Below are 17,192 nucleotides of genomic sequence, written 5' to 3' on the forward strand. Positions count from 1 at the left end.
TGTTAAAATTACGAAATAACCGCACGTAGCACTGTTTTAATGAATTGAAATATGTGAAATATAGTCTGGCTGTAAATGAATATCGTTGAGTAAATCAAAAGTACCGTATAAACAACGTTATTAAAGAAGTTTTATTTGAAATAACCATATATAAAGCAATAAATGCTAAGAATATTTCACATAAATATTTATTATCTTTAAATAGATCCAAAACTTATTCTAGAATTGATTTATATCAAGATTTTTAAGCAGAATTTTAAAATTAACAAAAAATCCGTAACGATGAGAAACTTTTCAACAATTTAAAGTATGGTAGAAAATGCAAGACATTTTGGCATGCATCTTATTATAATAAATCTAAACATATTAGAGACTAACTTACAATAAATGTGTTAGATACTCGGTAGTTATCTGATAAACGTTAATGTTCTGGTTTTTTTTTAGAAGTTCCATGAAAACCATATGAACACATCTGCGGATGTTTCTAAATTCAAAATTTCATCTTTTTCATGTTTAAATGTTGAATTCTGCTGAAGCCGGTACCAGGGGGCGTGGACGGTAACTTGCACTTTCAAGTACCGTCAATGAACAGGCTCAATCAAACAGAGCCAGCAACATTTTCAATTTTGTCGTTTTGAGCGTTTTTTGGGGATTCCGTTTTTCTCTATTTTATTGCCAAATCAGTGTTACTTGTACCGTGAAGAGGCTGCAAAAAGGTGGCCCTGTACACATAATCAAAGATATTATATTTTCGATTCTTGAAGATCGTTCAACACGACATTATTGTTGTTTATGCATGTTTTGTTTTATTTTTAGTTTCTTCTATTTGAAAAAAATAACAGACTATGATATTTTATTTACGACATATAGCATCTTTTTTTCAATACATACTCAGAAAAGGAGGTCATATTATAACTACTTCCGTCATAAAACACCTTACCTCAATAACCAGAAGGACAAATAATATAAACCTTCTTATGGATCTAACAAGGTGGTATTTACGTTAAAAACATTAAATGTCATAAGCTTTGTCAGAACCTTAAAGTCATAATGTTTGATTTCCCTTGGTTGTTATTAATGTTATCTTACGTTTGTATGTACATAACATTGCCTTAAAATACACAAGAGAGCAGTAAAATTGTTTTTCTGACAAAGACGTCTTTACATATAAAGTTATGACATTCGGTTCTGTGGTCTTTGATGGCATAAAATTTGATTTCCCAATGTCATCATTAAAATCATAATATAAAAACAATTCCTTCCTAAAAAGTATTTACGTTTTACAAGTAGCTAAGCTTTCTATGATGCAGTAGTAATACATAAATTCTAGTTGTAAGTGAACTATTTTGTTTTTGAGGTATTGGTTAATTTTGTGAAATGAAATTCATGACAGAAGAGATGCCTCAAAAGCAGAAAACATTAAGACTGTCATTGAGAGACAACGAGAAGTAAATAGCTGAACATCTGTCAAAGTCCTAAGTAGCATTTTAACTATGAAACTAACAATACCAGTTATGAATGACTTAGATATTGTTTTGCATCAAAAGGGGTTGGGATAATTTAGGACTGAACTTGTCAGTCCGTCGGCCTATGTTGGTCTGACTGTTGGTCGGTCGGTTTCCAAATGATTTCTCTTTTACTAGGCAATGGGTTTTACATTTAAGACATGGGGTCGATCACTTCTGAATGTAATCGATTAAATTACAATCATATCCATAAAATTTAGATAACGATTACGATTACATTACTCTTTTTTAAACTGTAACCGTTTAAATTACAATTACTCTGCAAAATGTAGCCGATTACAATGACAATTACTTATCATTTGCTTCAAAGCAGTGAACAGATAAAAAAATCAAAATAGCACTGAAATTTTTTACACAAAACATAAACACAGCTGCAGCACACAATTCGCAATTTTTTATAAAGTAACCAAGATGACCGACATGTGTCTTCCACTGCATTTCTATTGAGTGAATAAACCATTTGTTTCAGTAAGGGGACAACAAACTAGGTATAATTGTAAAATATCAGTTATTGATTTCTAAGCCTCCGTTTTTTGTTACTGATAACAAAAGGTAAAAATATTTATGGTCATACATAATCTGAATGATTGTAGTAAAATTAAAGATTCTGTATGTTTTGTGATTGATATTGTTACTGTGTGTATGCTTTTTATTTTCGATGCGTTTATTTAAGGTCGCCGCCGGAAAGCCCATATGGGCGACCGTACACTCAAGTCGGGCCATTCTAGAGCGTCCCGCCAAGATTTTTCGTCGATTTTTTTCCCCTGCTTTATTGGTGGAGGAAGACCCCAGGTGCACGAGCGGGCACCTGGGTAGAACCACTGACCCTCCGTAAGCCAGCTGGATGGTTTCCTCACATGAAAGAAATCGACCCGAGTGAGGATCGAACCTACAGCGGTGAGGGACCTGTGATTTCAAGTCAGCGACTTTAACCACTCGGTCACGGAGGTCCCCTGTGTGTATACCACACTTGCAAAAAATTATATATGTATATAATTATGCAAATAAAACAATTTTCAAACATTAAAGAATATGTAAAATTTGTACGGCAAATATTTGTGCACATTTTATTTAATCAATAAATCATATGCATTCATTTCTTATTGGAAAATGTAACTTAGAATTTATAGAAAATAAATTTCTTATTACCTCCCTTTATTTACATGAAATGTTAAATTCGGTAATATCCTTATAAATAATGCTTGTTGGAACTTATAATATTGACAAATCTTAATTTGAGCATCATATTTATGAAATAAAGCCATGAAAAAATGTGTTACAGGATCTTTAAATAACTCAATTGTAAATGAAACTTAAGGAAAATATTATTTAAATGAAAATCACCGTTAATTGAAAACTTGTTTAACATATCACTCTCGGTTCACTTTGCAGTATTTCTTACTTGAAATATCATATTTGCACAAGTATAAAATATAGCAATTTCATAATTGAAGTTTTTTTCTATGCCAAAGTAATCGATTTGTAATTGAAATATAACCGACGATTACATCACTACAGAACAGAACAGAACAGAATTTATTGATTTAGGCCACCAGCCCATAACATATACAATTGTAACATTAAAAAGATACAAAGTTATGTAGATACACTCATCAATACATTATAACAATTCACACAAATTACATTGTTAATGATAAAATATAGACGTATCTAAATCAAAACTGCATAATTATCTTTTTTCGAATTGTTGCATGATAAACATAATTGGCAAGACGTTTTACAACATTTTCATTTTTGCACGATAATAATATATTCAATTTGTGCTCTGTTGCACAAGTATGATATTTCTTAGCAATATAGTTTGCTCTTAAATCTGCATATACAGGACAGACTAGTAGAAAGTGAAATTCATTTTCAAATAATCCTAAGGAACATACTTTACAATTCCAATCATTCGTGTTAATTTTTCTATATGACTTTTTAGTCACATCTAAATGTGAAAGCCCTGAACGTAATTGAGCGTAGCAATGTCTGAATTTCCTGATATTTAAGATAGATATATAAGTTTCTTGGTCATAATTGTTTTAAATACGATTATACAATGAGAGACAATCAGTAGAATCTAACTTGCTATACCATCCTTGCAAATAATTATCCTTAAGTCTTTGACAAAACAAATGGAGAAACAATCTTTCATTTTGAACTCCTTGGTTCAACCAAACGTGCCCAAACCCATTACTACATAAAAGATGTTCAATTTCATTTGCCCAATTAAAATATTTAGCACATGTTGTACTTGAAAGCATTCTATAACAAATTTTTACATATCTGTCATTAGGTAATTTCAATAATTTGAACCAGTACTTTATGCAACGCATGGCAGATTCTACATAAATTGGATAACGACCACAGTCGCCTAATACTACATTATTACTAGATGTTCTATTTACGCATAAAAAATCTTTTACAAGCTAAACGATGAATAAGCTCACAATTTTCACGGGGTTTAAAACCCCATAATTCGGATCCATACAGAAGGATCGGTAATATTTTGGTATCAAATAATTTAAAAAAATATGTTTGAAGGCAATTGTCCATTATCATACAAAGAAGAAAGTAAAGAAAATGATACTCGTTTAGCTTTCATTGCAAGTTCATTGCTCATAATATTTAACGACATAGTGGATGTAAATGTTACTCCAACATAGGTAAGAGAATTAACTATTTCAAGTTGCTGATTATTATAATGAAAACATTCATTACGCGCTAATCGCCTGCCCTTTTTAAAAAGCATGACTTTTGTTTTTGATATATTTACTTGCAAACAACTAGACTTGCAAAACGTTTCTAATACATTAAGTTGATATTGTAAATCTCTAACTGTTTGTGCAATCAAGGCTACGTCATCCGCAAACATTAGCAGCCATATTGAAATTTCATTTGGCATTATCTGTATACCTTTAATTTTATCGTCATTGTTCATCATAACTGATAATTCATTTATAAAAAATGAGAACAATTTCGGCGAAGCCAAACATCCCTGCTTGAGGCCCATCGGGCAATTAAAATAATCTGAGATTTGACCGTTAGAACGTACACATGCTTTTACATTATTATACATAGCAATAATAGAATTTAAAAGATTTCTCCTTATATTAGCATTGTAAAGTATTTGCCAAAGCTTGTTACGATTGACAGAATCAAATGCTGTTTTGAAATCAACGAATGCAACATATAATTTGCCCCTTTTCTTTAAAAGTGCCTTAGAAATAAGTGATTGCAGAACAAATGCATTATCTGTTGTACTATAACCAGCTCTAAATCCAGATTGGCATTCGTCTATTTTATTAAAAACATTGGCATAAAAAGATAGTGGATGTGTATATCTTAGTAAAAATGTTAAGCAAAGAGATTCCGCGATAATTCGCTGGATCATTACGATTACCCTTTTTGTGCAATGGTATGATAATAGCGGTACTCCATGAATCTGGAAATTCCCCTTTAGCAAATAGTCTGTTAAATAAAGTAACCATTAATGGCATAATTAAATCAAATGTGTATTTAAAGAAATTTGGTGAGAAATCGTCAAGTCCCGGCGCCTTGGCAGATTTCAATGAACGAATGCTCATTTCTTCTTCTGTGATTTCTGCGTTAAAATCTCATTTTCAATTTCAGTTAAATTTCCATCAACTAGAGCAATTTCATCTGCGTCTTCATCAACTAGGCCTTGAAATAATTTCTCAAAATGATCTTTCCAAGATTCTAAAGGAATACTACTCTGAGCGCTACCATTTGAAGACGGAGACAAAAAATACTTATTTTTTTTCCAAAACGATCTAGGGTTATTTGAATCTTTTACTAAATCATCGAGCTTGTTATTAAAGAAATGTTTCTTTTTATAGTCACAAAGGTTTTTGAATTGTTTTTTAACTTGTATGTAATGCTCGAGGTTAGAATTCGATCTACATTCTCGATAGCGACGTAAATGATAGTATTTACTCTTTTTCAGTTCAAAACATTCGTCATCAAACCATTTAGGTTGATGCTTAAGAACCGTCCGTTTTGTTTCAGTCACGCATACTTTAGATTTGTTAAAAATATCCATTATGGAATCTAGTACAGAATCTATATCATTTGAGAAATCTTTAATATAACAAATCATGTTATGTAACTTTGCATTATTTAAAGTGTAAGTTAAAGTTTGTCTCAGATCTGCTACAGTCTTATCACTAAAATTATAAACGACACGTTCTTTATTCTTATTATTTCCGGATAGTATATTTGAGAACATAACAGTACTAGAAAGATTTACTTCAATTGATAAATGACTCGATTCAGTTCTGTCCCCAACTTTAAAATCTGACATAAGATTAAATATAGATTCTGATGCAACTAAATAGTCGATTACGCTGCTGCCATTACTGCTAATGAAAGTTTCATGACCTACTCCACAATCTTGACCACAGCGTCCATTTGCTATATATAAAGAATATGTTTTACAAAAATCTAATAACTGAACGCCAAACCTATTAATGACTGAGTCACACGAATGTCGCGTCGGTAAAGAATTTGACAAAATGTTATCATAGTCCGATAATATGGGGATGTTTGAAGTATTTTCAATATAACCTTTATGGTTACTAGTTCGTGCATTTAAATCGCCTAGTATGATATAATCAACCTCGGAAAAATTTACATCGAGTTCAAATAGGTAATGTTCTAACAGTTCTAAACCATTAAATGATTCGTACATATATGCCGGAGAATTTTCCGGGGGTAAATATACAATGCATAAAATAATATCTCGATTTGCATTAAACAATTGCTTACATATTCTCAAGGAAATACAAAATTTACAATTTGACTGTAATCGTGATATATAACCATTAATAGATTTATGTATATAGACAGCAATACCTGCCATACCTCTTCCTTGAGTATTATACTTAAAGGCATTATTGTAATAACAAATATAGTCAGTCAATATATCAACATAATCATCGAAACACAATTCCCAGGTTTCTAATAAACATATAATGGTAAATGTTCTAAAATAGTCTATGATATCCTGATATGAAAATTTATGTTTTACACCTTCAATGTTCAAAGATGTTATTCTCAAAACTTTACGATTGTCAACTTGGCCTAACCCCTATTGATGTTCCATTTCTTGACCATAGGATGCTGGATACACTGTTGGTTTCACGGCACGGTGCGCCTGTCTATAAACCCTGTTTATTTGTCCTCCGTATTATGATTATCCTCCCGCACGCACAGTTTAAAGCTTTTTGAGCATTTGCCTTTGTTTGTATGTCAAATCATCACCGACACGAATTGAATATTTTCGAAGTAGATCACGACCTTTAAACACTTGATACTTGTCATCATCATGTCTAAAAGTAATGATAATAAGGGAAGAAATACTAGTATCAGAACCTGGAATTATGCGAATGTTTTTTTTATGTCATCTGGTTTCCATTTAATTGTCGGGCAAGCGATGTTCAATACTTTATCAATTACCAATTTAACTAAATCTGGATAAGTTGAGTCATTTCCGACGGATAGACCAAATACCCTCATATTATTTGAGATACTCTTTACGTTTAACTGTTCAACCTCTTCGTTCAATATTGATACGGTGTCATTGTACCTGCCTACAATATTATATGATGGTCCGTGTCTAGACGTAAATTTTCTGTGATTTCATTCAAAACATCGACCTTTTGACTAGTAGACTTAAGGGCTTCCTCATAACTAGCTTGTTTTATCCCAATATCCTTAACTTCAGACCTTAATTTGATATGGTCATTTCTTATGGAGGATATGTCATTCTTGATATCTGATATATCTGTCTTAACCGACATGATTTGCGTTAAAACTTTATTTTCTGACTGTTTAATAGCATCCAGTATAGTTTCAAAATCAACAGGTCCAAAATTTAGTTCGACATCCGACGCCAAAAACAGCTTAAGTCTGGCTATGTTATAGGTTATGTTAAACGGATTGTAGTGGTCGCTTGTACTTACGCATGTGACACTGGAAGGGTACATCAAACTTATCATTTGACACTCTTCACGATATACGATATCAAGTGATTTCATCCAGGCATTTACAACTAAAATGCTTTGAACGCATAATAGCATGAACATGATGACGAGACATGGAGCTAATACTCTAAGGTGAATATCCGACTTTGAAGAATAAAGTTTGTATTTACTTTTGTAGTGTTTCTTCGAAGGCCGTTTTCGTGTGGGTATGAATAAACCAATGCGATATCTGTATGTTTCTACGTCAACACCCATAATGTGTGTTGCTTAAATTTTTGTTATACGTAATGTCCTTTACTCGCTTCCGTAGATTTATAAATGCAGCGGGGGTGTACTATATATGTGTATACATCGACTTTACACTTGGTTGAACACTCAGACCACTGGACGATGGTTAGTAATGGCCGCCAAATGTTAGATAATAACACAAAAGTTTATGCCTACATTTCATCAATATCATATAATCTCAAAATACGACCTTTCCACAATTCAAAAGTTAATATATTCCAATATATTTCCAAACACAAATATTCCTATTCACATGTCCGGGAACGACAAAAAAAATCATTTAAACTCAGCCATGTAAAACATGTCCTACTACGTGTATCCACTATTATATAACTAATGGCGCATGTAATGATTACAAGTACGATTTAATGTAATCGACTTTAAAAAAGTAATCGAATACAGTCGATTACATGGACACATTGTAATTTATTGTAATCGATTTCGATTACACGTTTACAATTATCCCATGTGCTACACATACTTTACATCTTAAAGCAGAGGTTGAGTTCAAATTTGGCTTTAAACAATTGTTTTTGCGTTTCCTTTTTTCTATATATTAATAAAGCTATTAAGAATGAAATAATAAATGACAACGTTTAATTCAAATTCATTTTAATAATGAATAAAAATTAGAAAATATATTACAATGATTTTTTTCGCATTTCTTTTTTCTTTTATGAAATTCTTTGGAACGGGTAAGAATATTTCTGTTTTCAATTAAAGTTGCAGACATCATTAAAGCAATGTCATTTCTACAAAAGTCATGTCAATGCTTTTAACTGACAATATATCAATTATTAGAATGTGAACAACTAAGTAATGATAAAATAAATGTTAAGGTTTGTTTTTTCTGTAACTCAAAGATTCAAAGGTTTTGTGGATGTTGATATAATGTCCAGATGTTCAAATATAAAAATTCTGCGGATGTTTCAATTTTTTAAAAAAAATACACCATTACAAGTTTAAATATTGAATAAGGCTCAAGTCGTTGCTCGCAGATGTAGACAGTAGCTTGCACTGTTCAGTACTTTCTGTTCATTGAAACCGAGCCTGCAACATTTTCAAATTTTTTGGGCGTTCTTTAGGGATTCCTCATTGTTTGTATAATATAACCTAACTCAAACAAAATGGTGTCAGAAAAAGAAAATTAAATCTTAATTTCAATTTTCTCGTTCCTTTTTGCCAACATTTTCTGACATTACAGCACATGTACAGATGTGTAAAAACTCAGTTTTAAATATCACTAAAGAAAGAATAAATAAGTCAATGTACAAAAAAGTCAGTTTAAACCAAACGTATATCTACACGGGCAACAATTCTGTGTAGAAGTATATTTGCATAATATTTGTATTGGACATCTTTTACATAATTTTGTACCAGAACATATGTACAATAACCTACTGATTTTAATTCTGAACAGTAACTACGTTGTGTGGACCGTCGTTGTATAATGTGAAGCTCCCATTAATGACATGTATTTGATGTTCGGCCTAAATACAGAAATAACTGTATTGATTATTACTTGTTTTTGTTTGCATACGTCGCTTTCTTATTTATAACGAAATGCTGTTATTCCATTTTGTTGAATATTGATGTGTTTGCTTGCTCAAAGGTTTACGCATTTGTAAATATATTTTTCATTTCAAGAGGTAAGTTCTTTCTATATTAGATACTTCAAGAACATTTTAAAGAGGAATTTTCAGTTAAGATATTAAGATCAAGAACAAAATCTGCATTGAGGTCAAGTAAATAGGAATTTAGTTCAAGTAAATTTAGTTTGGTTTGTCTTGTCTTTCACTTTACATGTATAATAATCTCTGCCGATAAAGATCAATGTGAAAAAGGTATGATAGTATGTTATTTTAAATATATATGTCTTTTTCCTTATTATCTAGCAAGATAAGAAACAAATACAAAATGTAAAATATTTGCACAAAGTAAAAATACTTTTAAAGAAAATATGAATATTACAAAGTTTTCATGTAAATGCTTTAAGATAAATGCAAATCGGTTTTAGTTCGTTGCATTAGCCCATGAATACAGAACTAATTGTGTATGGTTTGCTTAACAATATAAATGTTATTATAGCGCTGCACGGATTCTTCTACATAAAATATATATCTAAATATATAAGAAATTATATAAGAGTTGGTGTAACGCAATAAATACATGAAAAGGTTTAGTTATTACAATTTAACATGTTAAAATTATATAGGTCTGTAATTTATCACTCATGTTATATTTATAACAAATTATCATATGACATTTTATAAAACATTAAACAAATGACGATAACCAAGTCAGAGGTCTCTAGTAGATTTACGAAGATCACCTAATGCTTCAATTTGTTTGAGACAGACAATTGTGCGATTTATAGACAAAAGTATTTTATGCTACAAAATACTTTACATACATATAGAACCTCTAAGTTGTCATTTCGAATAAGCTCTATAACTAAGAATAAAGTGTTTCACTGAAAAATTGACCAAATAGTTGAATTGAATTCCTTGAAGGAAAAATATCATCAAAATTTGAACAATATTGATATGACGATAACCTTTTGGAAGTAAAGCTTGAATAAAAGAAGGGATCCTTTTCAGAAATAACGAATTTCATCATCGTCTAAGCCAAATGATAACTGTTAGCACCTGTTGCAAGCGACATCTATGGCACAAAACGATATTGCCTATTGATATATTATCACAATGACAAAAATATCAAATTTTTACATTCATTTCTTAATTTTTTTGTTGCTTCTCTATATTTTGTTTATTTTTATGTTGTTATTCATATTGAAAAGAATGTGCCAAACATTGGAAGATAAATTTAAGATCATGTTGTTTTACAGTTTACTGCAACTTCTTGTGCAATCTATGACATTTCTTGGATGTTATTTATGTGTTTGCAGTAGTTACAGAAATGATGTTAGAATTACAAAGTTACACGCAACCAGGTAAATATTTCTTTGCACAATTTGTATACTTTTCAATCCATCCATCCATCCAAACAAGTGTATGTGTATGGAAGTTTCTATCGCAGATATCAAGAATCAAACAGTTCTTCTGCGATGCCGAATTGGACACACTAAAATTACCCACTCTTATCTCCTCACAAATGACAATGCCCCTTTCTGTGTAGGTTGTAATGAAAATTTTACTGTCAAGCATTTTCTTCTTGAATGTCATGATTTTTCACAGGCCCGTAATAGATTTTATTCTGTAAATTCACTCAAAGAACTTTTTAATACAATTCCACCAAAGAACATAATTGATTATTTAAAAGAGATAAATTTGTATTCTAGGATCTAATTTGCTCATTTCTATTGTCATTAACAATGTTTAACATGATATTTTAAGCCTATTATAGCATTCGGCACGATATGGCCAGTTATGTGTTGACGTGCCGTAAAATCCAAACAAACGAAAACAAAATAAATACCTTATTGGACTGATTAGATTTATTATAATAGACAAATAAATAAATGAGTTTGATAAATGTGTTCACGTTAATCATTAAAGTCCGTCAAAGGATTCAGGCTAGCTTTGGAGTATTGTTACAGGTAACAAAATAAATTTATTTGTCACGGAATAACACTTATTAGATTGATTTATGAATAAATTACAACATAATAAATTAGAAATACATAGTGGTAGAATTTAGACTAAAGCGTACGCCGCATAGTAAAATGATTTCCATAATGTTATATTTTATCCAGAAACACAAGTTAACGATGTACTTCAATCTTCATCGTCATGGTCAGAAGCTGATTGGAGAGCTTCGTCTTCCGCGACAAGAGAGCCATGGACATTGTTGTATTTCAAGTCAGACAATAACACTGTTGATGTCTACAAGAATAAAATCGGATCATTTGTATTTCTTTGGCCCATACCTGTGACGTTTGCTCTGGTTGCATTGCTGTATTGCTCGATACGACTTTGCTTAAAGCCCTTTAAACTGCCGCGTAAGTACATGTTTCACATCTTACCATTGTAATAAGAACGTTAACAGTCTCGCTGAAGTAGGAAGCATATGGAAGTGTGTATACTTTTTCTGATTATGTTTTTTTATACGTTAGGAATTGTTTTGCAAGATTTTTGTATAACTGGATTTCAAAGTACCTACATATAATCTATCCTTTTCTTAATTCTAACGGGGTTCTGTTGTCAGTACACCAGTTGATTTATGACTTTTTGACTTCAAATTTTATGATTTAAGGCTATTGGATGTAAAATTTAACAAGAGCTGTCGGTAGGACAGCACGCTCGACTATTCTTAGTGCTTGATAGTAAAGGAGCCTTGATAATGTTAAATTTTTTAAGTTCACAAAAGGGCTAATTTTTTTTTATAAATTCATGTTATAGGCCTTAGAGAGAGTCTAATTATACAGTATTGGCTTGACTTTTCGGAAGGTAATGTCACAAGGGTGTTTTATTGAGTATAATAATACTAATTACCTATGAATACACAAATTTGACAGAAAAGGTACAAAGGCTTGTTATTAAGATGATTTATCAAGTAAATCACTGATTTATTATTATGAATGCATAAAAATGTCCCCAAAAAGGCACAAACCCTTCAGTAGTTATTGAGATAACAGCTTACAAGCAAAACCCTACCATGAATTTCTATGTTGAAAAAGGGGAGAAAAATCAGCCTAAATGCAAGATAGAATTATGGATCTTTGTCAGTGACCTACAATTATGACCCTAAATGCATATGTGAAGTTTTAAATAAATATCTTTAATAGTTATTGAGATATGTAAAACTTGCATGTAAACATTAACCAAGAGACTTAGTGGAAAAGGGGATATGAATCAGCCTTTGTGCAAGATAGAGTTATGGAACTTGGTCAGTGACATACAATAATGACCCTCCAATTATGACCCTAAGTGCATGTGTAAAGTTTCAAGTAAATATCTTTGAAGACCTTTAACTTTTAACCAAAATTTCTAAGTTTTAAAGGGGCAAATAATTCTGCAAATATTGCAGACAGAGTTATGCAATTTTGCAAACTGATGTACATTGTTACTATAAAAAAGTATTTTAAATTTCAATTGAATATCTCAAGCAATAATTGAGATATTTGACTTTACAAAAAAACTTAAACCTAAATTTCCAAGTTCCAAAGGGGCATAATTCTGTCAATATTGTAGGCAGAGTTATCCAACTTGTCAATCTGATGTACCTGGATACTATTAATAAGTATTGTAAGTTTCAATTGAATATTTCAAGCAATAATTGAGATATTTGACTTAACAAAAACTTTAACCAAAATTTCTAAGTTAAAAGGGGCATAATTCTGTCAATATTGTAGGCAGAGTTATCCAACTTGTCAATCTGATGTACCTTGTTACTATAAATAAGTATTGTAAGTTTCAATTGAATATCTCAAGTAATAATTGAGATATTTGACTTTACAAAAAACTTTAACCAAAATTTCTAAGTTAAAAAGGGGCATAATTCTGTCAATATTGCAGGCAGAGTTATCCAACTTGTCAATCTGATGTACCATGTTACTATAAATAAGTATTGTAAGTTTCAATTGAATATCTCAAGTAATAATTGAGATATTTGACTTAACAAAAAACGTTTACCAACGCAGACGCCGACGCCGACGCCGGGGCGACTACAATAGCTCTCATATTCTTCGAATAGTTGAGCTAATAAAAAATCGTCTTATAGTAATAAATTATAAGTCTATTATATTTTAAAAAAACTTATTTTAAAAAAACTTTAAAAAAGAAGGATTGTCATATTATTAAGTCTTGCATAATACGTATGCACGTAGGTATGCATTCAAAGAGAATAAAGCATTTACGTTACGTGAGCATGCAGCATTGTTGCACTTTCTTTCCAGATTTTAATAAGTATGCTGAGTCTTGGTGCCACGTATAGTAGCTCACTGCAAAAAATGATAGCTCCGGTAATTTATCATAAAACAAAAGCACCGCTAAGACGGGACAGTATACACCCCAATGAAAATTTGTAGGATGGATCTAAAATAATTTTGATTAGGGAAGAAACCAATTCGTGAAACTCTCATCACGAAAACCATTAACGAAACAACTTTCATCTTAATTATTCTTATAATACTAAATGGCCACAAGAGGAGGAACATTGTTTGCCCTTTGTTCATGGTTCTTTTGCATAGATCTAACAGGCATGGTTCATGCCAAATATATAAGGTTTAGGCATAATATTTGTCCACAAAAAGAATATATGTATATTTTTATATATTCGTCTAAAGCTTATAACCTGGAGTTTATGACCAAATGCAGAATGACCTAATATATATATATACTTTTAAGATATATCTTTTCTGAAATAACATCAGAAAACACCCTGATAAATCCCTGACCGAGCTTCAAATTTATCCTTTTGTGTTTTTTTTTTTTTTGATTTTGCAGATGGTTATGCACAAAAAGTACATTTACACATTAAAGTGACATTATGCTCATATTTTCAAAGTGAAGTTGTGCTGAATAGACTCTATACTTCCAAAGATTGACTGTCAAAATGGTGTTTGACCAACAGTTTAGGATAAAATGTTTAGGATAAAATTATAAATCTGCCTAAAATTTAAAAAGGCTGTCCCACTCTTTTTATTAACTAAGCGTTATACGTTAATTCTAACGGACATTTACAGAAATTTCATTCGGATCTGTATGTTATTTATTGTTTATGCAATCTTAATTATTAAATTAAAAGGATTATGGCAAAATGAAAACATATTTTGATCTTCACCCGTTCACTGACTATATACCCTTGGATTTGATTAATGTCACTTTAATAATATGTGCTAGAAAAATCATGTTTTAATTATTGTTTAAAAGTGTCAGAAGAAAACAACAACATTAAACACATTAAAATCTGATTCATAAGTGATCAATGCTTTTTGGACATTTGTTTATATTTTTATATATGTTCACATTTAAATAGACTTATAATTGCATATCTATTAGTCGCTTTACAATTTTTTAGGTGCAACGAAACCAAAGAAAAAGCTATCGATAGAACTTCTCGACAACCCCTACCAAAATGCACCAAATCTAAACCATCAAGGATCGGATGATTCTGAATTCATTTTTTGCGATATCTCACCAGAAGACCCGTGGTCACCTCCGTATCACAATGATTCAACAGTAATAGATCAATCATTTTATGGTGACAAGCAGCATATTATCATTATTCTAAATGAACTGAATTCGAATCATTGAAGGTATAAAGGAAACTTGGTATAAAAATCTGAATAGTGTGATCCCTTGGAAGCATTAATCACAACAAATTCACATGAAAATTGCAGACTCATTTTGATTGCAGCTGTACATTAGGGAACAATTGTTTCTTTAAACATACCTAAACAAATATTTTCAAAAGACGTCTTTAAAGATAAGTAAATTGTCCAGGATTTATTATTGAAACAGAAATAGCATGGTGACAGTAAATATTCAGGATTTAAAATGATTGATAAGGACAAGCAAGTGATAATAAGACATATTGGCCAATTGTAAAATAATTTTGAATGTTTTCAAACTTTATAAAATAATGTTTTTAAATACAATAGTCAATGAAAAAATTGCCCTTTTCATTTCATGTCAGTACAAACATGAAATTATTTGCATTTTCCGCTTTCATTGCAACGATGGTAAATAATGCCAGCCGAGTGAGAAGTGTCGCAGTATCACTTCAATTGACGCTTCGACCTTGCAGATTTTATATTAAATATGATATTGCTTAAATAAGAGTCAATAACTTTTTATTAGTTCTGGTCTAGTGTATAAACAAGAGAAATTTTGATTTATTAGAGAACGCTTAAAACGCCATAATTGAAAAATGTACAGGTCCAGTTTGATAAGGTCTGTTCATGTAGAGTGATAGTGTGCTGGCCAACCCCCAAACACCGGCTTCGTAAGATAGAGAAGTCTTTAAATGTGAAAAACGTGCAGGTGTGTTTATCAGCGGTTATTATAGAACGGTCAAGAATGAGTGTGTCCTTGTAGAACCGACAATGTGACATGTTTTTGTTTCATTTTATAAAAAACAACGTTTGGTCCTGAAGTTAAATAATAAGTGTGTTGTGAACGAGAACGCAATAACCGAAAAAAGTTTGGAAGGTGATATGAGGTTATCCAAACTAAAACTTAAAACAATTGTTTACTATAAAACCCCAAAGTTGCAACATTTTATTATTGCCGTTCTTGGCGTTATTCAAGGATTCTGTTTTTCTCTATTTTGCCAGTCATTTTTATCTTATAAACTATTGAAATTATTTAAATAATTATTTTTATCACAGCTAACTATATTTGGAGGACTTTTTTTTATCATATCTTACATATTTTTGCAAAAGAGTCTGTAATATTTTCAAAACTTGTCTTTCATACATGTCATATCCATAATTACAGTACAATGTCGGTCCAAATGAAAACATGGAAAGACAGAAATCTTTTATTAGAGGGAGAAGGGATTTGGGCACCCCATCGTACCCTAAAGACCAATATGTACCTTATTTGAATGATTTTTGGCATCAAAATAGATAATTACTTGCATCCAACAAAGGAAAACAAACATTTACACAAATTTACCATATGATGATAAAAGTTCATATCATAATACACATCTTTTGCATAATGAATCACATAGATCTACGTCAAAGCATAAAGCTAAAAAGCCTGATAAATGTGATGGTCAATCAATTGAATAGCGGGACTATATTGTACATTTTGGAAATTTTGCAAAATGGAACAAATGGGATGAAATTGAAAAGGCCCAATAATTGCTTATGAGTCTAAGAGGTCCTGCTCAAAAGCTACTCAGCGACCTAAACCCAATATCTATAAACAGTGTTGAGTCGCAGAAAAACAGCATATGGCTGTGAATTTAGAAACTGAAGGTGGCAAAATTCAGAAACTGCCTCTGTTTTCGGAAAAGCACTACAGAATTTATTCGTGAAAAGAATTTCCGTCAGTGCAAGCAGAGACTAGTGATCTATTTTATAGACCAGTTTAGAAATGGTTTAATCAAGCCCTAGTCATGTTCAATACAAACATTTCTCAACCGTAGACGAAGCTATTACCTTAGATTACCTTAATAGTAAAACTTGAAGCCTTCGAAAAATCACAGGGTATTCTCAGAAAAAACAAGACTTAAAAACTGAACATCATACAAGCTGCAATACTATTTCTAAATTACCTTAGATGATATTGCTTTGCATTTTTGTAACTTTGAATCAGATAGAACTAATTCAAATAGAAGTAGATCAAAAAGACGAGAGAGATCAAATAGCAGGGACAGGTCTATCATATAATGTTTCAAGTGTCATACCAAAGGATATATGGCAGCATACTCCACTTCAAATCAGGAAAAATAGCAA

The 17,192-nt window shown here is 31.2% G+C and overlaps 1 protein-coding gene across 1 annotated transcript; it reads left to right on the top strand.

Moving 5' to 3' along the window:
• The first annotated feature begins 10,423 nt into the window (after positions 1-10,423).
• Positions 10,424-15,995, top strand: LOC132722238 (uncharacterized). The gene is made up of 3 exons (XM_060706694.1): positions 10,424-10,775; positions 11,538-11,783; positions 14,804-15,995. The coding sequence occupies exons 1-3, from the start codon at positions 10,742-10,744 to the stop codon at positions 15,037-15,039; spliced, it is 516 nt and encodes a 171-aa protein (XP_060562677.1). The 5' UTR covers positions 10,424-10,741; the 3' UTR covers positions 15,040-15,995.
• Positions 15,996-17,192: the final 1,197 nt, after the last annotated feature.

This window comes from Ruditapes philippinarum, unplaced genomic scaffold (assembly GCF_026571515.1).
Source record: "Ruditapes philippinarum isolate M1 unplaced genomic scaffold, ASM2657151v2 ctg17698_1_1_1_1, whole genome shotgun sequence".
Classification (NCBI taxonomy): domain Eukaryota; kingdom Metazoa; phylum Mollusca; class Bivalvia; order Venerida; family Veneridae; genus Ruditapes; species Ruditapes philippinarum.

What these genes read in the sequence shown, in the direction of transcription:
- LOC132722238 (XM_060706694.1), top strand. Translation starts at nt 10,742, where the DNA reads ATGATGTTAGAATTACAAAGTTACACGCAACCAG. An exon ending in ACAAAGTTACACGCAACCAG is followed by an intron (nt 10,776 to 11,537) that starts GTAAATATTTCT and finishes TATTTTATCCAG; the next exon opens with AAACACAAGTTAACGATGTA. An exon ending in AAAGCCCTTTAAACTGCCGC is followed by an intron (nt 11,784 to 14,803) that starts GTAAGTACATGT and finishes ACAATTTTTTAG; the next exon opens with GTGCAACGAAACCAAAGAAA.